The sequence below is a fragment of the Amphibalanus amphitrite genome, unplaced genomic scaffold (genome assembly GCF_019059575.1).
Source record: "Amphibalanus amphitrite isolate SeventyFive unplaced genomic scaffold, NRLGWU_Aamphi_draft 001577F_arrow, whole genome shotgun sequence".
Taxonomy (NCBI): domain Eukaryota; kingdom Metazoa; phylum Arthropoda; class Thecostraca; order Balanomorpha; family Balanidae; genus Amphibalanus; species Amphibalanus amphitrite.
This window is the reverse complement of record NW_024883070.1, coordinates 1-24600: the sequence shown is the minus strand read 5'-3', so window position 1 is coordinate 24600 and position 24600 is coordinate 1. Positions and strand designations below refer to the sequence as shown.

General features: G+C 51.5%; 1 protein-coding gene across 1 annotated transcript; it reads right to left on the bottom strand.

The window, feature by feature from the left end:
* Positions 1-4867: 4867 nt before the first annotated feature.
* On the bottom strand, positions 4868-23461 carry LOC122373946 (inhibitor of nuclear factor kappa-B kinase subunit beta-like; the record flags this gene model as incomplete). Its single annotated transcript, XM_043352404.1, has 9 exons — positions 4868-6217; positions 6579-6705; positions 11500-11635; positions 12107-12251; positions 18698-18850; positions 20009-20186; positions 21804-21958; positions 22699-22784; positions 23324-23461. Coding segments are annotated over 9 exons (1197 nt in total), but the record flags the coding sequence as incomplete, so codon positions are not given.
* Positions 23462-24600: the final 1139 nt, after the last annotated feature.

Here is a 24600-nt window from a genome sequence, read left to right as displayed (position 1 = left end):
TGAAAACAGAGGCCGAAAGATGGTCAGATTTGTGAGTCGAGACTGTAGGGATAGTCACATTTATGGGGGCCAGTGGGTATTTGTTCACTGTTCGCTCACCACGCGTGTGGATTTGTGAGTATACATATACTGTAGGGATGCCTAGTCACAGTTGTGAGTACATGCTGTATATCAGCGGGTGTTTACAAACTGTATACAGACTGTATACCAGACTGTATACCACGCACGGACGCCTTTGTGAATATAGGCCCTGAGAGTGACAGCATTTGTGATCAGCGAGGAAAGGCCCTGAGAACTGTGACATTTGGGAGCAGGCTCTACATCACAGCTTTTATAGACAAATGTCGAAGATAACATCAAACATACAGGGTGTCCCATAAGTTCGTTCTCACCTAAATTTTACGTTTTTAGGCTCTCTTGCTTAAAGACACGCTGAAATTGGTTCGTAACTGAGCTTACGTGGTTGCCATGGCTGGTAGAAATATGCTCCACAGTAGCTAATTTCTGTAGACAAAATAGTTTTTGCTATAGAGCCCGCTTCCTACAGAGACGGCTAACGCCGCAACATAGAGGTCTCCGATACGGGTACGTCTCAGTATTTAGTCAGCACGTGACCATTCGCGACGATTGAGGGTGATTGAGGCCTACCAGTCTGTAGCCAATGTCCATCGCTAACTGGACGCGCACAGTCAGCAAGTGACACCGATGATTTGTCGGGAGTCAGTCACTGCAAGTTTATCCTCTTTCCAGTCAGCCCTCAGGAGTGAGCCAAGTGGCCAAAACTGTGTGGCGCCAAAGTGGCCATCAAAAAGGTCAAAGGGTTACAAAGTTGGTAAGCAGACTTTTCAGGATGGATTACCAGCTGTCTAAGAGTGTTCTTTCGGGGTACATAACTCAAGGTGACTTAAGCTTTGCTTACCGGAGGGCTCAAAACAGTCAAAAACGTCTTAAAATGGCCAAACATGAGTTTCGTTATGCCTGAGGCTAAACAAAACAGAGGGCTGATGACATCAACCAGGTCATCAGGACTAACTAGTCCACGTTCGAGATGAAACACCCGTCCAAACTCGAAAACAACCCCATAAGGGCGAAGGAGGAGGCCTCCGTTTCGTCCCGTTATGTTCCTATGCAAAAGGTCAGGGTCACTGTGTTGTGGGATTATAGGCGTTCTGGAGTTGACCAAGTTGCAAGTGGCGACCCAGAAACAGTTTTGGGAAGCAGAATGCCTTTCCAAGAACATCTAGGAGGAGTTTCAGCCCTCAAGCTGAACTCGAACCGCGAGTATGAACATATTTATAGAGGAGAAAATGGCATCCGGGAGGTCGTAGGCCCATCTTCAGGCAAGACAGTGCATCAGTGCACAGGTCAAGCAAAGCTTAAAAGCGGTGCAAGGAGACTGTGACAGGCATTTGTGGCAAGATCACATGCCAGGCACCTCATTGGATCAAAATTTCATAAAAATTTGTTGGTTATGCTGAAATTGAGGCTCGTCGAAGCGTAGCGCTGTTCCAGCCTCGAGGAGCTCACGGCGCATGTTAAGTCAGTCTGGGTTAACTTTAAGCCTATTATGCAGCCAAACATGCCGGTTGGCATGCTGCAGCATGTATTCATGTGTTTGCCTATTAAATGAGGAGCATATTGAGGGGTCATAAATATATTAAAACGCAATGTTCTCTGTTTCACATGCAAACATAATGTGAGAACGAACTTATGGGACACCCTGTATTACCAAGTGTTATCGTGACCTCTACTTGTTAAGGACGCTTTAAATGTATCATCACCGCAAATAAGCATTGCCGTGCTGTGTTGCAAAAGGCACCATTGTACACCAACAACCAGCAGCACGAATGTCAGATTAGAAATTTAGAAGTGCGCAACTGTCATTGGTACCGCTTTGTAGTGTGTGAGACGTGAATAATAAAAAGGCCGCATACCACCAGCCGCTGTGTAGTTTGGGACCTGTCATACATACTGTAGGTAGAACCTATGTATGATGTAGGCTGCGGTGCTACAACACTTCGGGAATCCAAGACTGTGATAAGGGCACAACATATACAGCATATAACTACTTCAACACGTGTTCTGTGGGAGGAGTACACCGCTGGTCTGCCCTGCTCTGTAGGGTTGTCTGATTTGACAGCGTGACTTTTAATATTCATGCTCTGTTTCACAGCCGTCTTCGATAGTTCTCGAATCTATTCGAACATTCATAAGCTCCCGACATATTCCTGCCTGTCATCCCCCGCCGCCGACCTTGACCCTTCCCACCCGCCGACCTATGGGTGACCTGGACTCTTCTCACGCGCCGACCGAGGGTAGACCTTGACTCTTCCCATCCCGATCAGACACTATGCGAGCCCTGTAAAAAGTTATGTAACGACAGTGTGCCGAAAAATACCTTTCTTTGTCGTTGCTATCATATTTACGTGTAAGTTACTACGTAGTGTTAAGTTTTAGCGGCCACAAGACCAGAACTGTGGCAATGTTAAAACAGTGTCTTTAGCTAATAGGTACTGATATCCAATGATTTTGTTATTCGGCTTAGAAGTTTTAGTGAAGAGCACCATTCTGCAGCTCACACATTGAAAACGAACAGAGGCGGTAGGTGTGTGTATTTCACATCAGCTGAAATACGACGCGCAATAACAAACCAATACTGACTAGACACAAAACAACCGCACGAAATAGGACGAAACGCAGCGAAAGAAAGTCGACCGATGTAACATAGCTGAGCCAATAGATAACTAAACAGGCTGGTAAATAACTAGTCTGTCAAACCTAAAGAGAACGGAGCTAAAGCGTCTCGAAGCACTTAACACGTGCATTGGACGTTGAAGATAGCCTACATGTGCTCAAGAAAAAATTATCTCTGTCGTATTCGAAGTTATCTATACAGACACGTGCATCGATAACTGAGCACAATCCGTTCTTTCTTAGCTTTGACAGACTGTACATAGGCAGGCAGATAGGCAGCTAGGCGGAGATAGCAAAACAAAATACCTCACGAGCCATCAGGACGAATGGCAAACAGCTGAGCGTAAGACGGGGCAAAGATGAATGCAGTAAACAGAAAACAGGTTTTGAGTATGCGACATACAATATCTTTTCAAAGCCCACTAAATGTTTGATAGATATATGTTAAACTTTATCCAACTATGTAAGAGGGTGTTCGCTTTTGGTGTGCATTCTCAGCTAAAACAGCAAACATTTCATGATTGAAAATCTAACGGAACTCCAATGATATCACCGGAGTACAGGGTGTCCCATAAGTTCGTTCTCACCTTTTATTTGCATGTAAAACAAAGTACATTGCGTTTTGATATGTTTATAACCCCTCAATGTGCTCCCCATTTCATAGGCAAACACATGAATACATGCTGCGACATGCCAACCGGCATGTTTGGCAGCATAGCAGGCTTGAAGTTAGCGCAGACTGACTTGGCATGCGCCGTGAGCTCCTCAATGCTGGAACACCGCTTCGCTTCGACGAGCCTCGATTTCAATATTCCCAACACATTTTTATGAAATTTGGATCCGATGAGTTGCCTGGGATGTGATCTTGCCACACACGCCTATCACAGTCTCCTGGCACTGCTTTTATGCTTTGCTTGACCTCTGCACTGATGCACTGTCTTGCTTGAAGATGGGCCTACGACCTCCCGGATGCCATTTTCTACTAAAAAAATGTGGTCATACTTGCGGTTCAAGTTAAGCTAGAAAGCTGAAACTCCTCCTAGATCTTCTTGAAGAAGCATTCTGCGTCCCAAGACTGTTTCTGGAGCATCATTCGCAACGTGATCAGTGTCTGGACGCATATTGACCCACATTACCGTGACCCTGGCCTTTTGCATAGGAATAAAGCTGAATGACACAAAGGCCTTTTCCGTCGCCCATATGGGACCGTTTTGGGGTTTGGACGGGTGTTTTATCTCGAGCACGGACTAGGTAGTCCAGATGACCACATTGATGTCATCGACCCTCCAGTTTTTTTAGCCTCAGGCATAACGAAACACATGTTTGGCCATTTTAAGACGTTTTTGACTGTTTTGAGCCCTCCGGTAAGTAGAGCTTAAGTCACCTTGAGTTAGGTACCCCGAAATGATACTCTTAGACAGCTGGCAATACATCCTGAAAAGCCTGTTTACCAACTTTCTAACGCTAAGACCTTTTTGACGGCCATTTTGGCGCCACACAGTTTTGGCCACATGGCTCACTCGTGAAATCTGACAAAAAAGAGCATAAAATTGCAGCGATTGACTCCCGACAAATCATCGGCGTCACTTGTTGACTGTGCGTCCAGTTAGCGATAGACATTGGCTACATACTGGATGGCCTCAATCACCCTCAACCGTCGTGAATGGCCCAGTGCGGTCTAAATACCGAGACGTTCCCGAATCAGAGACCTCTATGTTGCGGCGTAAGCCGTCTCCAAAGGAAGTGAACTCACTGGCAAAAAATATTTTGTCTAGACGAATTAGTTACCGTGGAGCACATTCACAGTTGCCATGGCAACCCCAAAAGCTCAGTTACAAAATAAATTAAGCGTGGCTTTAAATAAGAGAGCCTCTTAAAGAAAAATTTAGGTGAGAAGGAACTTATGGGACACCCTGTACAATGTCAGAGCTAGCCTACCAATCTAGCGCAACCTGTCATTTGAGAGTCATTTCCACGTCATCCTGTCATTTCAAACTCATTGCCATCCGCCCAAATGGCTCATTCGTTCGCTTTAGTTCGTCCATTGCGGATCAAGATCGAGAGCGTATATAACGTAACGTTACGTCGTAACGTAAAGCAGAAAGTAACACAAGCACGTGTGCGCACCGTAATGCGCGGAGCAAATATATACTGGGTAACTGAAAGCCGGTAATAATATAGCCTCGATATTTGATAGCCATAACATAATCAGGAAGGCGATTATTACATCATGTTGTAGCACGAAAAAAACATCACAAATATTCTTCGTACAAAAACATTGAAAGCATGGTCATTTAGATAGACGATATGGACATTTACACAACCAGCAAACCTAGGATATCTAAGAAACATGAAACATTTATCATATTTCCGCAATAAGTATCGCAATGGCAGCACGAAACTAAAATGGAATTGTCGAGCTCATCCACTTATAATCACCACTAAAAACGATCTCATTTCTCATCCATTATCATATCTCGATTTGACAAACATTTTCATAGAGCAATGTTCTTCAAGTGCAGTTATGCGTTGATCGCGTGTAAGGCAATTCTTTCAGTTACCTCTCAACCAGCAACACGAAAAACAGCATGGGCAATCAACTAGAAAAAACATGGTGAGTTTCTGAGCTACTCTAAGCTACAGTAAACAAGACTGGAGAAGCCCCTCCGATTAAAAGCCAAACGAAACCCTTGAATGAACAGCTTAAACGAGCATTGGTCGATCTGAACTTAGCATGAAATAAGCCGAGTGACTTCTCATAAAATAAGAACAAATTATTTTCAGCACCGGCTGTCTCACACATAGATATCTTATATACATATAAGATCTCTATGGTCTCACACACAAAATGTTGTTCAAATGAAAATTGAGGGTAAAAAGAGAGTAACATTGTGCAAAGGGCGAGTGACTGTCACAAACCTCGAAAAGAGCGGTAATAATCATGATATACCGTAGACGGTCATCATTCATTGAATGAAGTCAATCACTATGACCACCTTATGTAAAAATATCATCTAAAGGATAAACGAGCGCGCAAAAGCTGGAAATCGCACACTAAAATCAATAAAAGTATTGTGAAATGCCTCGGCCCATATCACAATCACCAGTCTAACCTAAAACAGCCGGCAAAGCATCATTTCCAGCCCAAGGATCTCATGAGCTCGACTTGTATCCACCTACACACACGCGTAACACTCTAGTCTCTATGGCCTTAAACAAAATTTATCGCTCATTAAAACTGCATAGGGGGCCATAATTATAATCATTATGGCACTGGCCGGCATCATTTTACACAAGGCACTCAGACTGCGGTACAGTCCCGGACACCACACAGACGCGTACGTACAGTCTCGAAAAGAGGCTGTCGTCGCCCACCCGAACTGACCCTGGTTTTTCATAGTCGGCCGCAGCGGACACTCACGGCGACTGCAGCGCCGCCAGCGGCTAGTTGAGGAAGCTCCAGTCTATGTTCTCGCCGTCAGGTGGCGGCACGGTGTCGGCAGCCCGCAGCAGCTCGCTGATTCTGCGAATGAAATATATGGCGATTTACAGCCCATTCTGTAATTACTTTTCCATGAAATCTGTAATGACTATCTGTTCTGTAATGACTGTCCAATGCAATTATTTAAGCAGGGTTAAAAGTGCATGATAGTGTCAGCTTGAAAGAAAACAGAGCTCAAAGTCATCATTCTTCACTATAAATCACTACCCAAAAAATAATTATCTAGGTGTCAAGCATTTCCTATACGGTAAGAATTACTGAATATCAGGCACCAAACGTAAGTGAAGAATAATTCGACCTGGTGGATGACACCTAATCCCTAGCTTCGTCCTATTGTCTGTCATATAAAACGGCCCCTCGGCCCGGTGGCGCCGCCACTCACTCGGCGTGCAGGTTGAGGTTCTCCGAGACGGCGTCAGATGTCTCTAGTGTCGCCGAGTCGAGCAGGCCGGACAGCGAGAGCGCGTCCGAGATACCGCCTGGGGCCGGGGGCCGGGGGTTGGAGTTCTCTGTGGGGGATACAGAGACCAGTTACCATCACAGACACCGCCTGGGGCCGGGGGCCGGGGGTTGGAGTTCTCTGTGGGGGATAGAGAGACCAGTTGCCATCACAGACACACCGCCAGGGGCCGGGGACCGGGGGTTGGAGTTCTCTGTGGGGGATACAGAGACCAGTTACCATCACAAACAGTACTGGCAGGAGCCGGGGACCGGGGGTTGGAGTTCTCTGTGGGGGATACAGAGGCCAGTTACCATCACAGACACACCGCCAGGGGCCGGGGAGCGGGGGTTGGAGTTCTCTGTGGGGGAGAGACCATTTACCATCACAGACAGTACTGGCAGGGGCCGGGGACCGGGGGTTGGAGTTCTCTGTGGGCATACAGAGACCAGTTACCATCACAGACACACCGCCAGGGGCCGGGGGTTGGAGTTCTCTGTGGGGGATACAGAGACCAGTTACCTACCATCACAGACAGTACTGGCAGGGGCCGGGGGTTGGAGTTCTCTGTGGGGGATACAGAGGCCAGTTACCATCACAAACAGTACTGGCAGGAGCCGGGGACCGGGGGTTGGAGTTCTCTGTGGGGGATACAGAGACCAGTTACCATCACAAACAGTACTGGCAGGGGCCGGGGACTGGGGGTTGTAGTTCTCTGTGGGGGATACAGAGACCAGTTACCATCACAGACACACCGCCAGGAGCCTGGGGTTGGAGTTCTCTGTGGGGGATACAGAGACCAGTTACCATCACAAACAGTACTGGCAGGAGCCGGGGACCGGGGGTTGGAGTTCTCTGTGGGGGATACAGAGACCAGTTACCATCACAAACAGTACTGGCAGGAGCCGGGGACCGGGGGTTGGAGTTCTCTGTGGGGGATACAGAGACCAGTCACCATCACAAACAGTACTGGCAGGGGCCGGGGACTGGGGGTTGTAGTTCTCTGTGGGGGATACAGAGACCAGTTACCATCACAGACACACCGCCAGGAGCCTGGGGTTGGAGTTCTCTGTGGGGGATACAGAGACCAGTTACCATCACAAACAGTACTGGCAGGAGCCGGGGACCGGGGGTTGGAGTTCTCTGTTGGGGATACAGAGACCAGTTACCATCACAAACAGTACTGGCAGGGGCCGGGGAGCGGGGGTTGGAGTTCTCTGTGGGGGATACAGAGACCAGTTACCATCACACACACACACCGCCAGGGGCCGGGGAACGGGGGTTAGAGTTCTCTGTGGGGGATACAGAGACCAGTTACCATCACAGACACACCGCCAGGGGCCGGGGAGCGGGGGTTGGAGTTCTCTGTGGGGGATACAGAGGCCAGTTACCATCACAGACACACCGCCAGGGGCCGGGGACCGGGGGTTGGAGTTCTCTGGGGGATACAGAGACCAGTTACCATCACAGACACACCGCCAGGGGTCGGGGACCGGGGGTTGGAGTTCTCTGTGGGGGATACAGAGACCAGTTACCATCACAGACACCAACTGGGGCCGGGGACCGGGGGTTGGAGTTCTCTGTGGGGGATACAGAGGCCAGTTACCATCACAGACACACCGCCAGGGGCCGGGGACCGGGGGTTGGAGTTCTCTGTGGGGGATACAGAGACCAGTTACCATCACAGACACACCGCCAGGGGCCGGAGTTCGGGGGTTGGAGTTCTCTGTGGGGGATACAGAGACCAGTTACCATCACAGACACACCGCCAGGGGCCGGAGTTCGGGTGTTGGAGTTCTCTGTGGGGGATACAGAGACCAGTTACCATCACAGACACACCGCCAGGGGCCGGGGAGCGGGGGTTGGAGTTCTCTGTGGGGGATACAGAGACCAGTTACCATCACAGACACACCGCCAGGGGCCGGGGAGCGGGGGTTGGAGTTCTCTGTGGGGGATACAGAGACCAGTTACCATCACAAACAGTACTGGCAGGAGCCGGGGACCGGGGGTTGGAGTTCTCTGTGGGGGATACAGAGACCAGTTACCATCACAAACAGTACTGGCAGGGGCCGGGGAGCGGGGGTTGGAGTTCTCTGTCGGGGATACAGAGACCAGTTACCATCACAGACACACCGCCAGGGGCCGGAGTTCGGGGGTTGGAGTTCTCTGTGGGGGATACAGAGACCAGTTACCATCACACACACACCGCCAGGGGCCGGGGAACGGGGGTTGGAGTTCTCTGTGGGGGATACAGAGACCAGTTACCATCACAAACAGTACTGGCAGGAGCCGGGGACCGGGGGTTGGAGTTCTCTGTGGGGGATACAGAGACCAGTTACCATCACACACACACCGCCAGGGGCCGGGGAACGGGGGTTGGAGTTCTCTGTGGGGGATACAGAGACCAGTTACCATCACAGACACACCGCCAGGGGCCGGGGAGCGGGGGTTGGAGTTCTCTGTGGGGGATACAGAGACCAGTTACCATCACAGACACACCGCCAGGGGCCGGGGGTTGGAGTTCTCTGTGGGGGATACAGAGACCAGTTACCATCACAGACACACCGCCAGGGGCCGGAGTTCGGGTGTTGGAGTTCTCTGTGGGGGATACAGAGACCAGTTACCATCACAGACACACCGCCAGGGGCCGGGGAGCGGGGGTTGGAGTTCTCTGTGGGGGATACAGAGACCAGTTACCATCACAGACACACCGCCAGGGGCCGGGGACCGGGGGTTGGAGTTCTCTGTGGGGGATACAGAGACCAGTTACCATCACAGACACACCGCCAGGGGCCGGGGACCGGGGGTTGGAGTTCTCTGTGGGGGATACAGAGACCAGTTACCATCACAGACACCAACTGGGGCCGGGGACCGGGGGTTGGAGTTCTCTGTGGGGGATACAGAGACCAGTTACCATCACAAACAGTACTGGCAGGAGCCGGGGACCGGGGGTTGGAGTTCTCTGTGGGGGATACAGAGACCAGTTACCATCACAGACAGTACTGGCAGGAGCCGGGGACCGGGGGTTGGAGTTCTCTGTGGGGGATACAGAGGCCAGTTACCATCACAGACACACCGCCAGGGGCCGGGGACCGGGGGTTGGAGTTTTTTTTTTCTAACTACATCGCCACCCATTAATAGGTGACCAGGAGTGCCCCCTCCCTCAGCCCAGCGACTCACAGAACCTTATTTTACCACCAGAGAAAAAATAAAAGTGGCAAAGTCGCGGCACTCCTTGCTAAGAAACGGAAAACAACTCAGAATAAGCAACCAGTCGGTAAGAGGAAGTCTGGTTAGTTAGAACAAGAAAAAAAAAAGAGGGCAAAAGATGTCCCCGCTGAAAGTTCTCTGTGGGGGATACAGAGACCAGTTACCATCACAGACAGTACTGGCAGGGGCTGGGGATCGGGGGTTGGAGTTCTCTGTGGGGGATACAGAGACCAATTACCATCACAGACAGTGGGGGATACAGAGACCAGATACCATCACAGATACCGCCAGGGGCCTGGGACCGGGGGTTGGAGTTCTCTGAAAATAAGGAGTGGAGTTAGCGTCAGATATCACAGCGTTGGCAGAATACCCATTGTACCACAAATATGGTTGTAGGGTCTCCGTCCCGTCGATTCCATCGTCAGGATGCTGAAATCCTTCTTCTCCACGCCGCAACCCCCACCCTGGGCTGGACAGGCACCTTTATCTTATGCGGGCTGCTCCCTTGGAGCGGCACCGCTGCTCCCGAGGGAGCGCACCCCGTAGCCGGGTGCAGTGAGTGCCTTGGGGCTGGGTGGCCTGTCCTCTGGACGGGCTCAGCCCCGGTGACTTACTAGGGTGCCTGTCCAGACCAATGTCTCCCCCTAATTCCTATCATCCTTCCGGCTCTGAAATGGTCTAATTGGACCGAAAGGGCCTAACCCAACAACAACAAAAACAACAACAACATCAAAAACTGAGTCAGCACCACATTAAGCCCAAGTATCACGCAATAGGAACAGCATCAGGAGGTTCAGAATCAATCAGGAGGTTCCAGAACTATACGGTGTGAATTGAGCACGACACAACAATACGCAGTCACGAAATAATATTAATGTCACAGTAAAGTAGCGAATTAAAAGGAGAACACCGAAATTCAAAATTGTATTTATCGTGTAGCCAAGATCAAATGCTAGTGACTACAGTTAAAAATCCAGTCTTTTTTTTTAGAAACTTTGTCCGAATGGATGAATGGGTGGCTATGGGCCCGTGTGCCCCGCTAAGCAGTGCTTGTTGCGACCCGCGTTCCTAGATTAAGCCAGCTGGCAACTGGCGAGAGAGGGCCACGCTAGACCCCGGGAGGACCGGGAGGAGTCTTGGCACATTACCAATACTACCCCACCCTAGTGGCTGGAACACAGCTTTCAAGCGTGCATATCGCGTCTCAGCACCTCCAATTGGAATGCATTTCATATTTTCAGCTCCCGACACGTAGCTTAGTGCCCTACCAGTTGCAAACAAAACATATGTCATGTATTCCAAATGGGCCGAGGTGCTGGGACGCGATTTGCACGCTTGAAAGCTGTGTTCCAGATTTAGGAGCAGCTCAGCAAAGCCAGCTGCTCCGTAGAGTGTCCTCACCAAACAGGTTTTCAGGGGGATGTCACTACTTTGCTTCGCCATAGGTCCAGTACTGATGCCATTGGTTTCGATCCCGGTGACGTCAGTGCTGTCTACATCCGGGAACTTATTGCACTTGGTTCTCATTAGAGGTGGCCATATTGTTTTGTCTCGTGACGACACATTTGCGTCATCGGGATCGAAACTGGCTGTAAACAAACCGCTCAGTGTCGCTACCCCCTATATAAGGCCCTGATCCGTAGAGTGTCCTCACCGTCAGGTCCCGTAGTGAGCAGCTCCTCCACCGACTGACCTCCCGCCGCCCGGGCGGGGGCGGGGGCGGGGGCGGCGGATAAGGCGGGGGCGCCGTCCGCCACCGCCGGGGTGGCCGCCGCCAGCCGGCCCAGCAGCTGAAACAGACAGCAGGGGACACAGGCGTTAGCAGGACAGCTGGTCATCAACAGGACAGTGCAGTGAGATACTTCAGGTGCTACACTGCGGTATCATCGAAAAAAATGACAAATATGCATGTGAGTGACGTGTGATTGATAATAGTACACACAAGAAAGCCCGTAGATCATCACAAAGGTACAATAAAATGTCACTGGTGGAAATGACACTTGGCGGGCTAGCACGACTAAATAAAATGAACCGGCCACAGTACGACTAGTGTAAAACCTCCACCGTTTAGCTGTAAACTTCTCCACATTATGGTGCCCCTCCCTCCCCCACAGTACAGCTGCAAAAACCACAGAGTACGGCTGTCTGAATCCCAAAAGGCTGTAAATCCTCCACGGTCGACTGGAAAACTCCCACAGTACGGCTTTAGAACCTACCACGGTAGGCTGTTATACCCCCTACAGTAGGGCAGTAGAACCTACCACGATCCGCATCAGGTTCCAGATCTCGGCCTGGCGCTGTTTCTGGAATCGAGTGACGATGTCCAGGCCGCGCTGGAGTCCCTCCAGCGTCTCTGTCAGCGGCTGGAACAGGGCCAGGGCGTACCTCTCCACCTTCTGCTGGTCACTGGGGGTACAGACGGGGTACAGAGGGGGTACAAGGGTGTCGGCGGCTGGAACAGGGCCAGGGCGTACCTCTCCACCATCTGCTGGTCGCTGGGGGTACAGATGGGGTACAGAGGGTGTCACAGGCTGGAACAGGGCCAGGGCGTACCTCTCCACCTTCTGCTGGTCACTGGGGGTACAGAGGGGGTACAGAGGGTGTCAGCGGCTGGAACAGGGCCAGGGCGTACCTCTCCACCTTCTGCTGGTCACTGGGGGTACATACGGGGTACAGAGGGGGTACAAGGGTGTCAGCGGCTGGAACAGGGCCAGGGCGTACCTCTCCATCTTCTGCTGGTCACTGGGGGTACAGACGGGGTACAGAGGGGGTACAGGGAGTGTTCAGGGCGTACCTCTCCACCTTCTGCTGGTCACTGGGGGTACAGACGGGGTACAGAGGGGGTACAGGGGTGTCAGCGGCTGGAACAGGGCCAGGGCGTACGGTTCTCCAGGGTATTACTATGAACGTCAAACCCCTTGAGACCCCACTTTTTTGCGATAATTTTTAAATGCGTCAACTTTCGTTGACAATATTCTGGCAATGTATGTTTCAGAACCTGCCGAAACTTTTATTACTAAGGTATTTTGACGCCAAACGATTATGGAAGGTACTTCTCATTCACTCGTAATGTTAAGGTCAATTCAGGCCCGGGCAGAGGCTTGCGCTCGGCCACACTCGAGCCCCGCCACCAGCGCCATCTGCTCTAAATGCCATCTACCAGCGCCCGCTACCGCTACCAGCTACCGCCCACCATCAAGCCTGAATGGAGCGAGAGACCGGTCGCCGGGCAAGGAGCGCCGGAGGGGTAGGGCGGAGCTTAGCGCTGACGTCATTACGTGGCTCCGCCCCATGAGCGCGTAGCCTCTACCCAAACAGCAGATTCGTTCCGTGAAATTTAACATTACGAGTGAATGAGAAGTACCTTTAATAATCGTTTGGCGTCAAAATACCTTAGTAATAAAAGTTTCGGCAGGTTCTGAAACACACATTGCCAGAATATTGTCAACGAGAGTTGACGCATTTAAAAATTATCGCAAAAAAGTGGGGTCTCAAGGGGTTTGACGTGCATAGTAGTCGTTGGTCGCTCGGCGAGCGGGAGGGCAACCAGTTCCGCCCCTGTATCGCGTGGCCCCTTGCTCCGCCCAGTTACGCACGAGCGTACTCCACGCCGCGTAGTAGCGTGGGGAGGGGAGGGTTAGAATGGTGGCATGTGTAGAGGCTAGAACCGGTTTCCACCGCCATGCCACCGTCCAGCGACATGGAGCGGGGTCAGTGACCAGGGCGCAGGGAAAGGTCAGAGGTCAGCTATAACGTAGAGCTTTGTGTCTCCCTCCCCTCCGCGTGTAACGACCGCACGACAGCGGCCGGCCGCCGATCAGGCTAGACATGTCAAGGTCACCCGCAGTCAACGGGCTCAGAGGGTTGGTCGAGTGTGCGTCCGTGGCTGACGACAGTCTCGCCATATGCTATGGTGCCGATAGACTAGCGTGGGTAATAGTTTACCCACGCTAGCGTGGGTAATAGTTTTCGTTCAGTGCATATGGCTGCTGGGGTGTGTCATCTTGATATGATGCTTTGTAACGTGTATGATACGCTTAAAACCTCGCTGGCAGTGGCCGAGAGGAGAGGGGGGGGGGGGCGGGGAGGTGGGTGCCGCCTCCACAGTCCACATGTTTATTTGTGTTGACTGTTGATAGCTGCGAGAGCTGAAATTTGGCCAGCGTGACCTTTGATTCAAGCTGAATTTTTATGACAGCAGCTGTATTTTCACCCTCGCCCATATTGGTGTTTTGCCAGCGTCTATCGTAAAGGGGGGGAGGAGGGTCCGTTAGACCCCTTTGCCGTTCAGCCCCTGATCGAGCTAGAGCTTCGCGGAAAAAGAGCGTGTCGCCCGTGACGAGAGGAGGCCGATGATACCCAATTTTAAGGTCCTAGGTCATTGGTTGACAGGTCAATATAAATCAAAAGTCGGGAGAATCGGGACCTGTTAGAGCTTCGTAAAGTGAAGCTGTTATAGGGTTTTGCGGGGTGCTGATCACAAATTTCATGTTACTTTTTATCACAGATGATGTTTTCGTGCAATTAGGCCAGGTCGGGTCAGGTCAGGTCAGGTCACATGTTACGAGGGAACCAAAACTACTTCTTAAATGTTCAAACGGTTTCTAAATGCGAAATCAACTCCAAAATCTACCTTAGAAACATGTAGAACTCGAAAGAGTGAACAAAAGTCATCAAAGGCCAGTGACCTGACTGACCTTCACGTGACCTTGATGCCCACTAGAATCCATGGGATCAACATCCTTTCACATGTTTGATCGCTTAAAGCCACAAAAAGACAATAAAACGCGCTCTACTCGAAATACGCCAAAACGCGATTCGCGATTCCGGCCAAACATGGTCTTGGAAAACAGGTCACAAGTCAAAGGTCTTTTGAGTCAGGGTCATACAAATTATAGAGTAGGCGTAATATTCATTAACTCGAGGGCACTGAAAGTTTCGTCGCAATCAGCCGCTTTTTGCGCGAGTTATTTGCGAAAAACTGAGGGTAGGAGGCAGGGTTTCGGAGTCGGAGTCGGAGTCAGAGTCGGAGTCGGAGTCGGAGTCGCCCGGAGTCGTGGCAAGCAGCCAGGAGTCAGAGTCGGAGTCGGAGTCGGTCCAGCTGCCTCGACTCCGACTCCGGAAAGTTAACTGAAGTCAATCCGTGCTATCACTTTTCAGCTGTTTTTAACCAGTTTCCCTACGGCAAAATTCGCTTCTGGTGATCACAAACAAGGTATTTTTCCTACATCTTGTTTTGTTCTGAAAAGCTAACATTGCATCTTACAAATTTCAATTTATGTCATAATTTAGTAGGCAAACATTTTGTATTTGCGTTATAACTTCTACTATTCAGTCTGTATATTTACTTTCTTCTTTTATCGCTCCGAAAAGTGCCTAACACAAACACAGACCGACATGATGGCGATACCCGTGGTCATGATACGGCCACACTCGTGCTTCTCGGCGGGTTTTCAAGCTGGTCGCCAGCCGCTGGTCTCTAAGACTAGGGAGAAATGGTGACCGCATGAACGAAACCGGAGCGATCTCCCGGTGCGCGAACAGGGTGTCCGGAAAGTTCTGGCGCCTCTTTTGGACGTCGTCTAACGCGCACTGTGATTATTGGACTTTCAACCAATCACCGCAGATATGAACCCTCGGTCACCGCTCAGCTAAGGGTCGCGTAAATATGACGTTGAATCGTTTTCAGTGCTAGGTATATGGGCGAAGATGCGCCTTGTCTCTGAGAGCCCGGTGCGGCTTGAACAAGGCGCGAGTTGCAGCGCGATGCGGCGTTTCCCGGCGAACGGTTGAGCAGGCAAAGGTGCATTCCGGATCGGAAATTTCTTAGAAAATATTATCACTCAGTTACGACCACGGTATGCCAAAGCTGCTGAGACTGAAGCAGCATTTCAGCGGCAATCGAAGAAAATCTGGGGTCTGATGGGCACAAATGTTCCATCATTTTCGTCAAGGTTACATAAATGGCTGACAGGCTGGTCCACGAGGGGTTCCTGGACAGTGGACACGACAATCAAGGCGACGTGCCCGAAGGGTCGTCGCCTTGATTGTCGACGAAAGGGTCATTTCGCACTTTAACAGCACGGAGCGCCCTCCAACAACGCCGCTGCCGTCCAAGCCAAACTGACAGAGGAGCTCGGCGGACCAGATCGCCGTGGTGAAATGAGATTAGGCCACCTTATTATCCCAGCCTTAACCCGTTCAACTAAGGCATGCTACGCGTTTTGCAGAATAAGCTCTCGGCCACCTCTCATCTCAGCCTGGAGTCGCTGAAGACTCGCATCATGACAGCATGGGAGGATAGGAATTGTCCTGCATCGTCAAAAGCCGCAGGCGTTTCCGCCCTTGCGTCGAGACCGTCGTCGGCACAGACGGTGGTTTCAATGAATGGGCACTTAGCAGAAGCATGTGGCTTGGTGTTCCTGGTCATTGTTTTGTTCTATTGCTGAGTATATATGGACCAAAGGCATTTGTTTCAAAAATGTTGAAAAGCGCCAGGACTTTCCGGACACCCTGTTGCAGGAGTTTTCACCAAAAAGTCCCGATCAAATTGAGCTAGCGAGTCGGGAAGCCACCAGTGGACTTGTGAGGACCTACCGAATCGAAGAAGCGATATGACCTCCTTGGGCCAGCTTCGTGGCCTGAATGGCTCTGCCCTGACCATGACCTGATGTGAACACATTAAATTGACCTCAACAAAAACAAAGCGTATACTATTCGACGCGCTTGAGCATGCAAAACTCAGTCGATGGTGCCATGATCTTGGCTCTGTAACCACTTATGGTGAAGTTGTTTACCAAAAAACGATCCCGCGACTTGGAGCACTTGTACTGACCTCAGAGTTTATCGGTTGACCTGAGACATTCAACTCGGGTACCAGTTGCTGCATCTCATACGACGCACGCGCTCAGTTTTATCCGCAAGGCGCTAGCTCAATTAGGGGCAAAAAGACGGAGAGGGGTCGTATTCGCCCCCCCCCTCGGCCGGGGCATATGTAGGAAACCCAAAATTCCGTTGAGGGTTAAGCACTGAAGTGATATATTATGATGCGAGAAGTTATAGGTCAAAACAAGTATGCACACGAGCGGGTGTGAATAAAACTGTGTTTGAGGTATGCCTTTTTTATTATACATTCGGTTTGCTTTAGTTATTGGTAAGAACAGATACAACCAAGAAGAGCGCCCCTGAAGAAAAGGTGGCGCACCGGACGGGTGCGATTTTAAGGTCTAAGGTCAGTCGGGGACCTCTAAGTTCGGATCAAGCGCTGCATGTTAGGGGTAAAAAAAATGGGGGGGGGGGGGCAAAAAAGCATCCCGATTTTGGCAGCATCGTCATGCTTTGTCACGGCACTCATCCACTTCCTCGGCCGAAATATTATTTCCTTTTTGTGTGAGTTCTGGCATAATCCCGCACATTATGCTGCATGTTGTTTGCCATGAAAAAAAAACAATGCATGTTCAGCTACGTTCTACGCAGTACGCACTAACCTAACCACCATCCCATCATCCACCACTAGCCACCATCCCGTTCTGTGCTCCCTTCCACCCCACACGAATCAGCCGAGATACTATTCACAGTAGTCAGTCGGGCTAGCGCTATCCTATCCTCCCTTCCTGACTGCACAGCGCTAAAACCCAGAGCCGAGACTTCCCGAGCGCGACCTCTGACCCCACGCGGTCCGAAGGGTCGGCCGATGCCTAAGGGCGCGCCGCGCGCCGGCTACCCGGATAGCCTCTGCCGAGTCTCCCTTTCATACACCGTTTACTACGCGCTCGATTCATTCATGATTCTGTGTTTCCGCGCTCCTCTCGTTAGATGGCTCTACTAATGTCATAGGCGATCCCAGGAAGATTGCGGCCAGAATACCCCAAACGGCAGAAAATGAGGTATTTGGTGATTATCTCGGAAAGTATTTGGCATACAACGATGCAATTTCACAGTCTCGTGGTAAATGTGCATACACATAATTCGGGTTGATACTTATGCATTTGAACATTACATAGGACCAGATATGTCCGAAAAAGCAAAACCAACAAGACTTTTACTGGAGAGCCGTACCTCTCCACCTTCTGCTGGTCACTGGGGGTACAGACGGGGTACAGAGGGGGTACAAGGGGTGTCAGAGGCTGGAACAGGGTCAGGGCGTACCTCTCCACCTTCTGCTGGTCACTGGGGGTACAGACGGGGTACAGAGGGTGTCACAGGCTGGAACAGGGCCAGGGCGTACCTCTCCACCTTCTGCTGGTCTTTGGGGGTACAGACGGGGTACAGAGGGTGTCACAGGCTGGAACAGGGTTAGGGCGTACCTCTCCACCTTCTGCTGGTCACTGGGGGTACAGACGGGGTACAGATGGTGTCAGCTTTTATAGTGTATTCCCCAGGCCACTCTGTAGCACATTTCCACACACCATTCCTTAGTGTATTCCTCCATGATAGACCACACTCCTCTGTAGTGTATTCCCACACTAAACATACAGCACTGTGGTATATTCCTCTAACTGATCAGCCCCTCTGTAGGATATTCCCCGGCCCCCACTACACTCTCTTATGCGCGCACCGCGGTAGTATATTACCCCACCCACCTGTAGTACCTTCTCACACCCCTCTGTAGTATATTCCCCTACCTCTGTAGTATACTCCCCTACCACTGTAGCATATTCTCCACCTCTGCAGTATAATCCCCCACTCACCACACGGCCTGGTGTAGTATTTGAACGGCTGATCACGGTGTATTCCCCCCACTATCTACACTGCCCTGTAGTGTATTTCCCCACTCACCACACCCCTCTGCAGTGTAATCCTCCTACCACTGTAGTATATTCCCCACCTCTGCAGTATAATCCCCCGCTCACCACACGGCCTGGTGGACGTATTTGAAGGGCTGATCGCGGTGTACCAGGAACTTGGCCACGATCCGTATCATGTCCAGATTGCTGGAGCAGCGGCTGCGCTGTTCCTTCGGTCGGCGCCGGTGGCTGTCGTAAGCCAGACACGCCTTGTTGTAGCTGGGGGGGGGGGGGGGCGGAGGTCAGAGAGAGGTCAATCAGTGAGGGTCAGCAGGGAGTACAGACAGGGTCAACGGAGGTCAGAGGTGTTAGCTGAGGTCATCGGTTTGTGTCCCCAAATCTCCCTCTCTTCTATAAGGACCCGGAGGTCGTCGGGCGTGTGTCTCCAAATCCCCCTACTCTACTCACAACACCCTGAGCTCGTCGGACCTGTGTCCCCAAATTTCCCCACTCTACTCACAATGACAAGACCTTTAGCTCGTTGGGCTTGTGTCCCCAAAGTCCCCCACTCTACTGACAACACCCTTTGACTCGTCGGGCTTGTGTCCCCAAATCCCCCCTCTCTACTCACAAGACTCGGAGGTCGTCGGGCGTGTGTCTCCAAATCCCCCTACTCTACTCACAACACTCTGAGGTCGTCGGGCGTGTATCCCCAAATCCCCCCTCTCTACTCACAAGACCCACAGGTCGTCGGGTCTGTGTCCCCAAATCCCTCGGCTCTACTTACAACATAATCACTACTCAGATCGTCGGGCCTGTGTCCCCCCCCCACCCCCCACCCCCGGCTCTACTCAAAAGACGCGGAGGCCGTCCGGTTTGTGCCCCTAAATCCCCCGACTCTACTTACAACACCTTGAGCTCGTCGGACCTGTGCTCTCTCTACTCACAAGACTCTGAGGTCGTCGGGTTTGTGTCCCCAAATCCCCCACTCTACTCACAAGACTCTGAGGTCGTCGGGTCTGTGTCCCCAAATCCCCCCTCTCTCTACTCACAAGACCCTCGGCTCGTCGGGCTTGTGTCCCCAAATCCCCCCACTCTACTCACAAGTCACAAGACCCTCAGCCCGTCGGGCCTGTGTCCCCATAGTCCTCCACTCTACTCAAAATGACAAGACCTTTAGCTCCTTGGGCTTGTGCCCCCAAATCCCCCAGCTCTACTCACCAGACCCTCAGGTCGTCGGGTTTATGTCCCTAAATCCCCCGGCTCTACTCACCAGACCCTCAGGTCGTCAGGTTTGTGTCCCCAAATCCCTCGGCTCTACTTACAACATAATCACTACTCAACTCGTCGGGTCTGTGTCCCCAAATCCCCCGGCTCTACTCACAAAACCCTTCAACTCGTCGGGTTTGTGTCCTCAAATCCCCCGGCTCTACTCACAAGACTCGGAGGTCGTCGGGCTTGTGCTGGCCGTCGGGGAGCCTCTGCAGCTCTGCGCCCTGCCGTCGGACCTCTGTGATCTGCGCCGTCAACTGCTGGGCCTTCTGGCGGTGCTGCTCGAGCCGACGACGGACGTGGTCGCCGGCCTCCCGCCAACGGCGGTACGCGTCATCAGAGGCTGCAGGGGGAGGGGGGAGAGTCATCAGAGGCTGCCGGGGGGGGGGGGGTCATCAGAGGGTGCGGGGGAGGGGGGGGGCGTCATCAGAGGCTTGGAAGGGGGAAGGGGGCGTCAGCAGAGGCTGCAAGGGGCGTCAGACGGGGAGAGGAAAGGCGTCATCAGAGGGGAGATAGGCGTCATCAGAGTCTGCGGGGGGCGTCATCAGAGAGTGCGGGGGAGGGGGCGTCATTAGAGGCTGCGGGGGAGGGGGCAGTCATAAGAAGGGAAGGGGAGCGTCATCAGAGGATGGGAGCGGGGCGTCATCAGAAGCTGCAGGGGAGTAGCGTCATCAGGGACTGGGGTAGAGGGGGTCATGGGATCAGAGGTGAAATTATGGGAGATTGACAATTGTAATGGAGGCAGGGTCATGGACGGACGCCATGCGAGGGAGTTTTGAAGGACAAATCAAGAGAATTAGATGCCGGAATCAGAGTCGAAGAAGATAATTACGAGCGAGCGAGCGCAGCGAGCGAAGCGAGTCTTTTCAATATAACGGAAAAATCTCAGTATGAGCGGCCCGGCCCGGCCCTGTCCGGCCTGTAACGCTTTTGAGAGGCTTATATCTCAGCAACCGCTGGACCGATTGGCCTGCGGTCTTTTTTGCTGGGTAGCCCCATCCCTTCTACCCCGTAATTGACCACTTTTGATGCATCTCAGTGACCGTCGTGGCACGTGCCACGTGAAAAGTCAAGGGTGTTCAAGCTGTTTTGCAAAAGTAGTGATTTTGAGAGGCTCATATCTCAGCAGCCGCTTGGGCGATTGACTTGCGGCAATTTTTATAGGGTAGCTGCATCCTTTCTACCAAAAATAGGATACTCTCGATGCATGTGGGTCACCCCCAGTGCACGTGCAAAATACAACAATAAGAGGTGTCAAATTTGTTCCCATTTTAATAACTCGGTAATTACTCAGGCGATTTCGCTGAAACTTGGCATACAGGTAGGCACCCACCAGGCAATGCATTCCCATGTGTTGCGGTTAAGGTGCTACTGCACGTGCGCACGTGCAGGAGGCGCTTCCAGATCTCGAGAACGGCTGGGCCGATTGCGCTCAAATTTGGTACACGGTTGGAGACCGGTTAGTAGGGTGCCGTGCAAAAGTCAGTTTGGACCCCGTTTGCACGTGCGCACGTGCAGAATGCCGCTTCCAGATCTCAGGAACGGCTGGGCCGATTGCGTTCAAATTTGGTACACCGCTAGCGACCGGTTAGAAGGGTGCTTTGCGCAAGCCCGTTGGAAGTACCCTCTCGCCCTTCCGCGCGTGCAGGGCTCACTATCTCGCTCGCTCGTTCTTCGCCCAAAAGGCGTTTTACTGGTAAGGATAATGCGTAAATGCAAAGGTTTGAGCGTAGAGAGGTAGCGGCAATATCATTGTAATATGATGGCTTATTCAAGACAGATGACCTGCAACGAATGAAACCATTTTATCCAGAACTTCAGCGTTTCAATAGGCAAGCATGCATAACATCATACATCAATCGAACACAAATTCACGCAGATGTGAATAAGACAACTTTCCGCACAGATCGTCAAAACCCGTTGTCGGGGGCGGGTCTCGAACCCGCGACCCCTCACTCACTGACTCCTCCGGCTGCCGCCTGTTTGAGGTAACTGTCCTCGTCACAGGCCAGAGAGGCGAGGAACAGGTCCGTTGCCGCCTGGAGACGGGAGAGATCGGAGACGAGGCGCTCCGAGAGACGGGAGAGACGGGACAGAGACATCGCCAGAGACATCCTGCGGGGGAGACAGGGGGTCAGGGAGACTATACGGGAGACGGGACAGAGACATTGCCAGAGACATCCTGAGGGAGAGAGACAGGGGGTCAGGGAGACTATACGGGAGAGACAGGACAGAGACATTGCCAGAGACATCCTGAGGGAGAGAGACAGGGGGTCAGGGAGACTATACGGGAGACGGGACAGAGACAGCGCCAGAGATATCCTGTATGCATGTATGTATGTATGTATATTTGCTAAAATCCATCCATAAGACATGAATTTTCAGGAGTTGCGTCATACAGGTATGCCATGAAAACGAATAAGGAGAAAGTGGGTTAGGGGCGCCTGTAAAGGAGACATGAGGTCAAGGAGACGAGCAAGACATAATCTGTGGGGACATAGGCCAAGTGCAGGGGCAGAGAAACAGAATACTTACATACCGGGGTGAGTGTGCTTCTTAAAGCCACATGAACAGAACATATTGTTCCACACTATAAACTATTAAAAGACAGAAATGATAGATAGATATGATTCAAAAATTCCTTGTCCGTTTAGTCACTGCGTGACCCCTATGAAATGTTCCTATCGTTCGGATGCTTGAATAACGTCGTGCTAAATTCATTTTACCCATATCCACCCAGTGGTGGTCGACTGCCTCAGATACAAACACCTTGTAGCGACAATAGTTTAGCTGATGTTCACCAAACCAAAAGCGCGCGCCACCGCTATCCCCACAGCCGGGGGCGCCGGACTCACATGTGCACGTGTCGCGCCCGCTCCCGCAGGTTGAGGAGCTCCATGTTGCGCTGGATCATGAACACCGACTGGGCGTATATGGCCCGCTGTGGGGGGGGGGGGGGCCTCGGTGACTGAGCAGACCGGCAGCCGGCGCCGTTCCGTTATATAGTTACATACAATAGCCGCGGTATTACAGATACAGCGTGCATTTGGCGGTTTTTTTGGTTCAATCGTGTTATTGGCGATAGCCGGCACCCCGGAGACAGGCGGAGAAAATTGTCACTCCTCTGCAAGATGATCAGACACTTTTCATATACAGACTCATGGTCAAAGACAAGCTCTACCAGCAATTTTGCATAAGTGCAAACAGTACCGACGCTCAAGTAGTGTATTTTCCTCCAGCTGTAGTGCATTTTCCACCTGTCTGTGATATTCTTAGGTGTTGTTTTTATCCGCTGGGACTGAGAGCGTGAGATGATGTTTTTCGTAGTCCAGCGTAGATGGGTAGCCATACGGCTTCCACGGTTGACAGTGATGACATCAGTCATCTTTTGCAAGCTCGTTAAAGATTTAAGTACGGGGATTCGAGCCCGGGCCTTTGGATTAGCGCTCCAATGCTCTACCTCTGAGCTATATTTCTCACCTGTCTGTAGTACTCTGGCCGTTGTTCGGTGTTCGATAGCATATCCCGCACCAGAGGCGGCAGGGGGACCACCTCCGAGCTCGGAGTGCCGTCCCCGCCGGCACCCGCGTTGAACACGTACAGTACCCACTCCGTCTCCTGGGAAATACACCACGGAAGGTTACTGAAAAAAATACACCACTCAGCCTCCTGGGAAATACACCACGGATGGTTACTGAAAAAAATACACCACTCAGCCTCCTGGGAAATACACCACGGAAGGTTACTGAAAAAATACACCGCTCAGTATCCGGGAAATACACCACGGATGGTTACTGAAAGAATACACCACTCCGTCTCCTGGGAAATACACCACGGAAGGGTTACTGAAAAATACACCACTCCGAATAAAATACACCACGGAAAGTTACTCAAAAATACACCAATTGAGCCTCCTGAGCAGGCCGCTGCGGAGTCGATGGATTTTCGATGATTCCGACTTCAACACCGACTCTGATTCTGGCTCCGGTTGCCAAAATCAACCCCGACTCCGGTCAGAGCTGTCGACTCCGACTCCGACTCCGACACCAACTCATCAGCCATGCGGAGTTAGTGGAGAATGCCCCACTCCCCTCTCCTGAGAAATGCATCAGGCAACGGGGAGCTCTCTAGATGCATACAACAAACAGACAGTGGTTAGTCAGGAAATACACCACAATACTGAGTGTTGTCAGGAAAGACATCGGACAAGTACAGCAGACTGAGGATGCTAAACGAAAAATACACCAATCAGGCAGATCTGCAGGCAATTTAGCAAATCACGTCTAGCTTGGAGCAAAACAAAAATATATTTCAATCGCATTCGGATGTAAAGATACTCGACACAAATGAAAGAACCCTGTACGACCGACTAATATAATACAGTGTGTACAATAGGTGGGCGCTTTGGTTCGGCGTGCCCTGCCTGGCCTGAGCCACGGCCCGGCCAGTACCTATCGTCGTGAGAAGAGCAAGGTGGCTTGTACTCACACATTCCGATGGCAACACAAAAGAACAATGTGAATGTAAGGCATACCCTCTCTCAAACAGTGTATGTGTAAGTACCTGTACCTCCGGAGGGCCCAGCACTGCAGTGCAGACTGGGAAGGGGTTGTGTCCTGTAGTAGAATATACCACACAATGTCCTACCTACGGCGGGGCCCAGCACTGCAGTGCAGACTGAGAGGGGTCGTGTCCTGTAGTAGAATATACCACACAATGTCCTACCTCCGGGGGCGCCCAGCACTGCAGAGCAGACT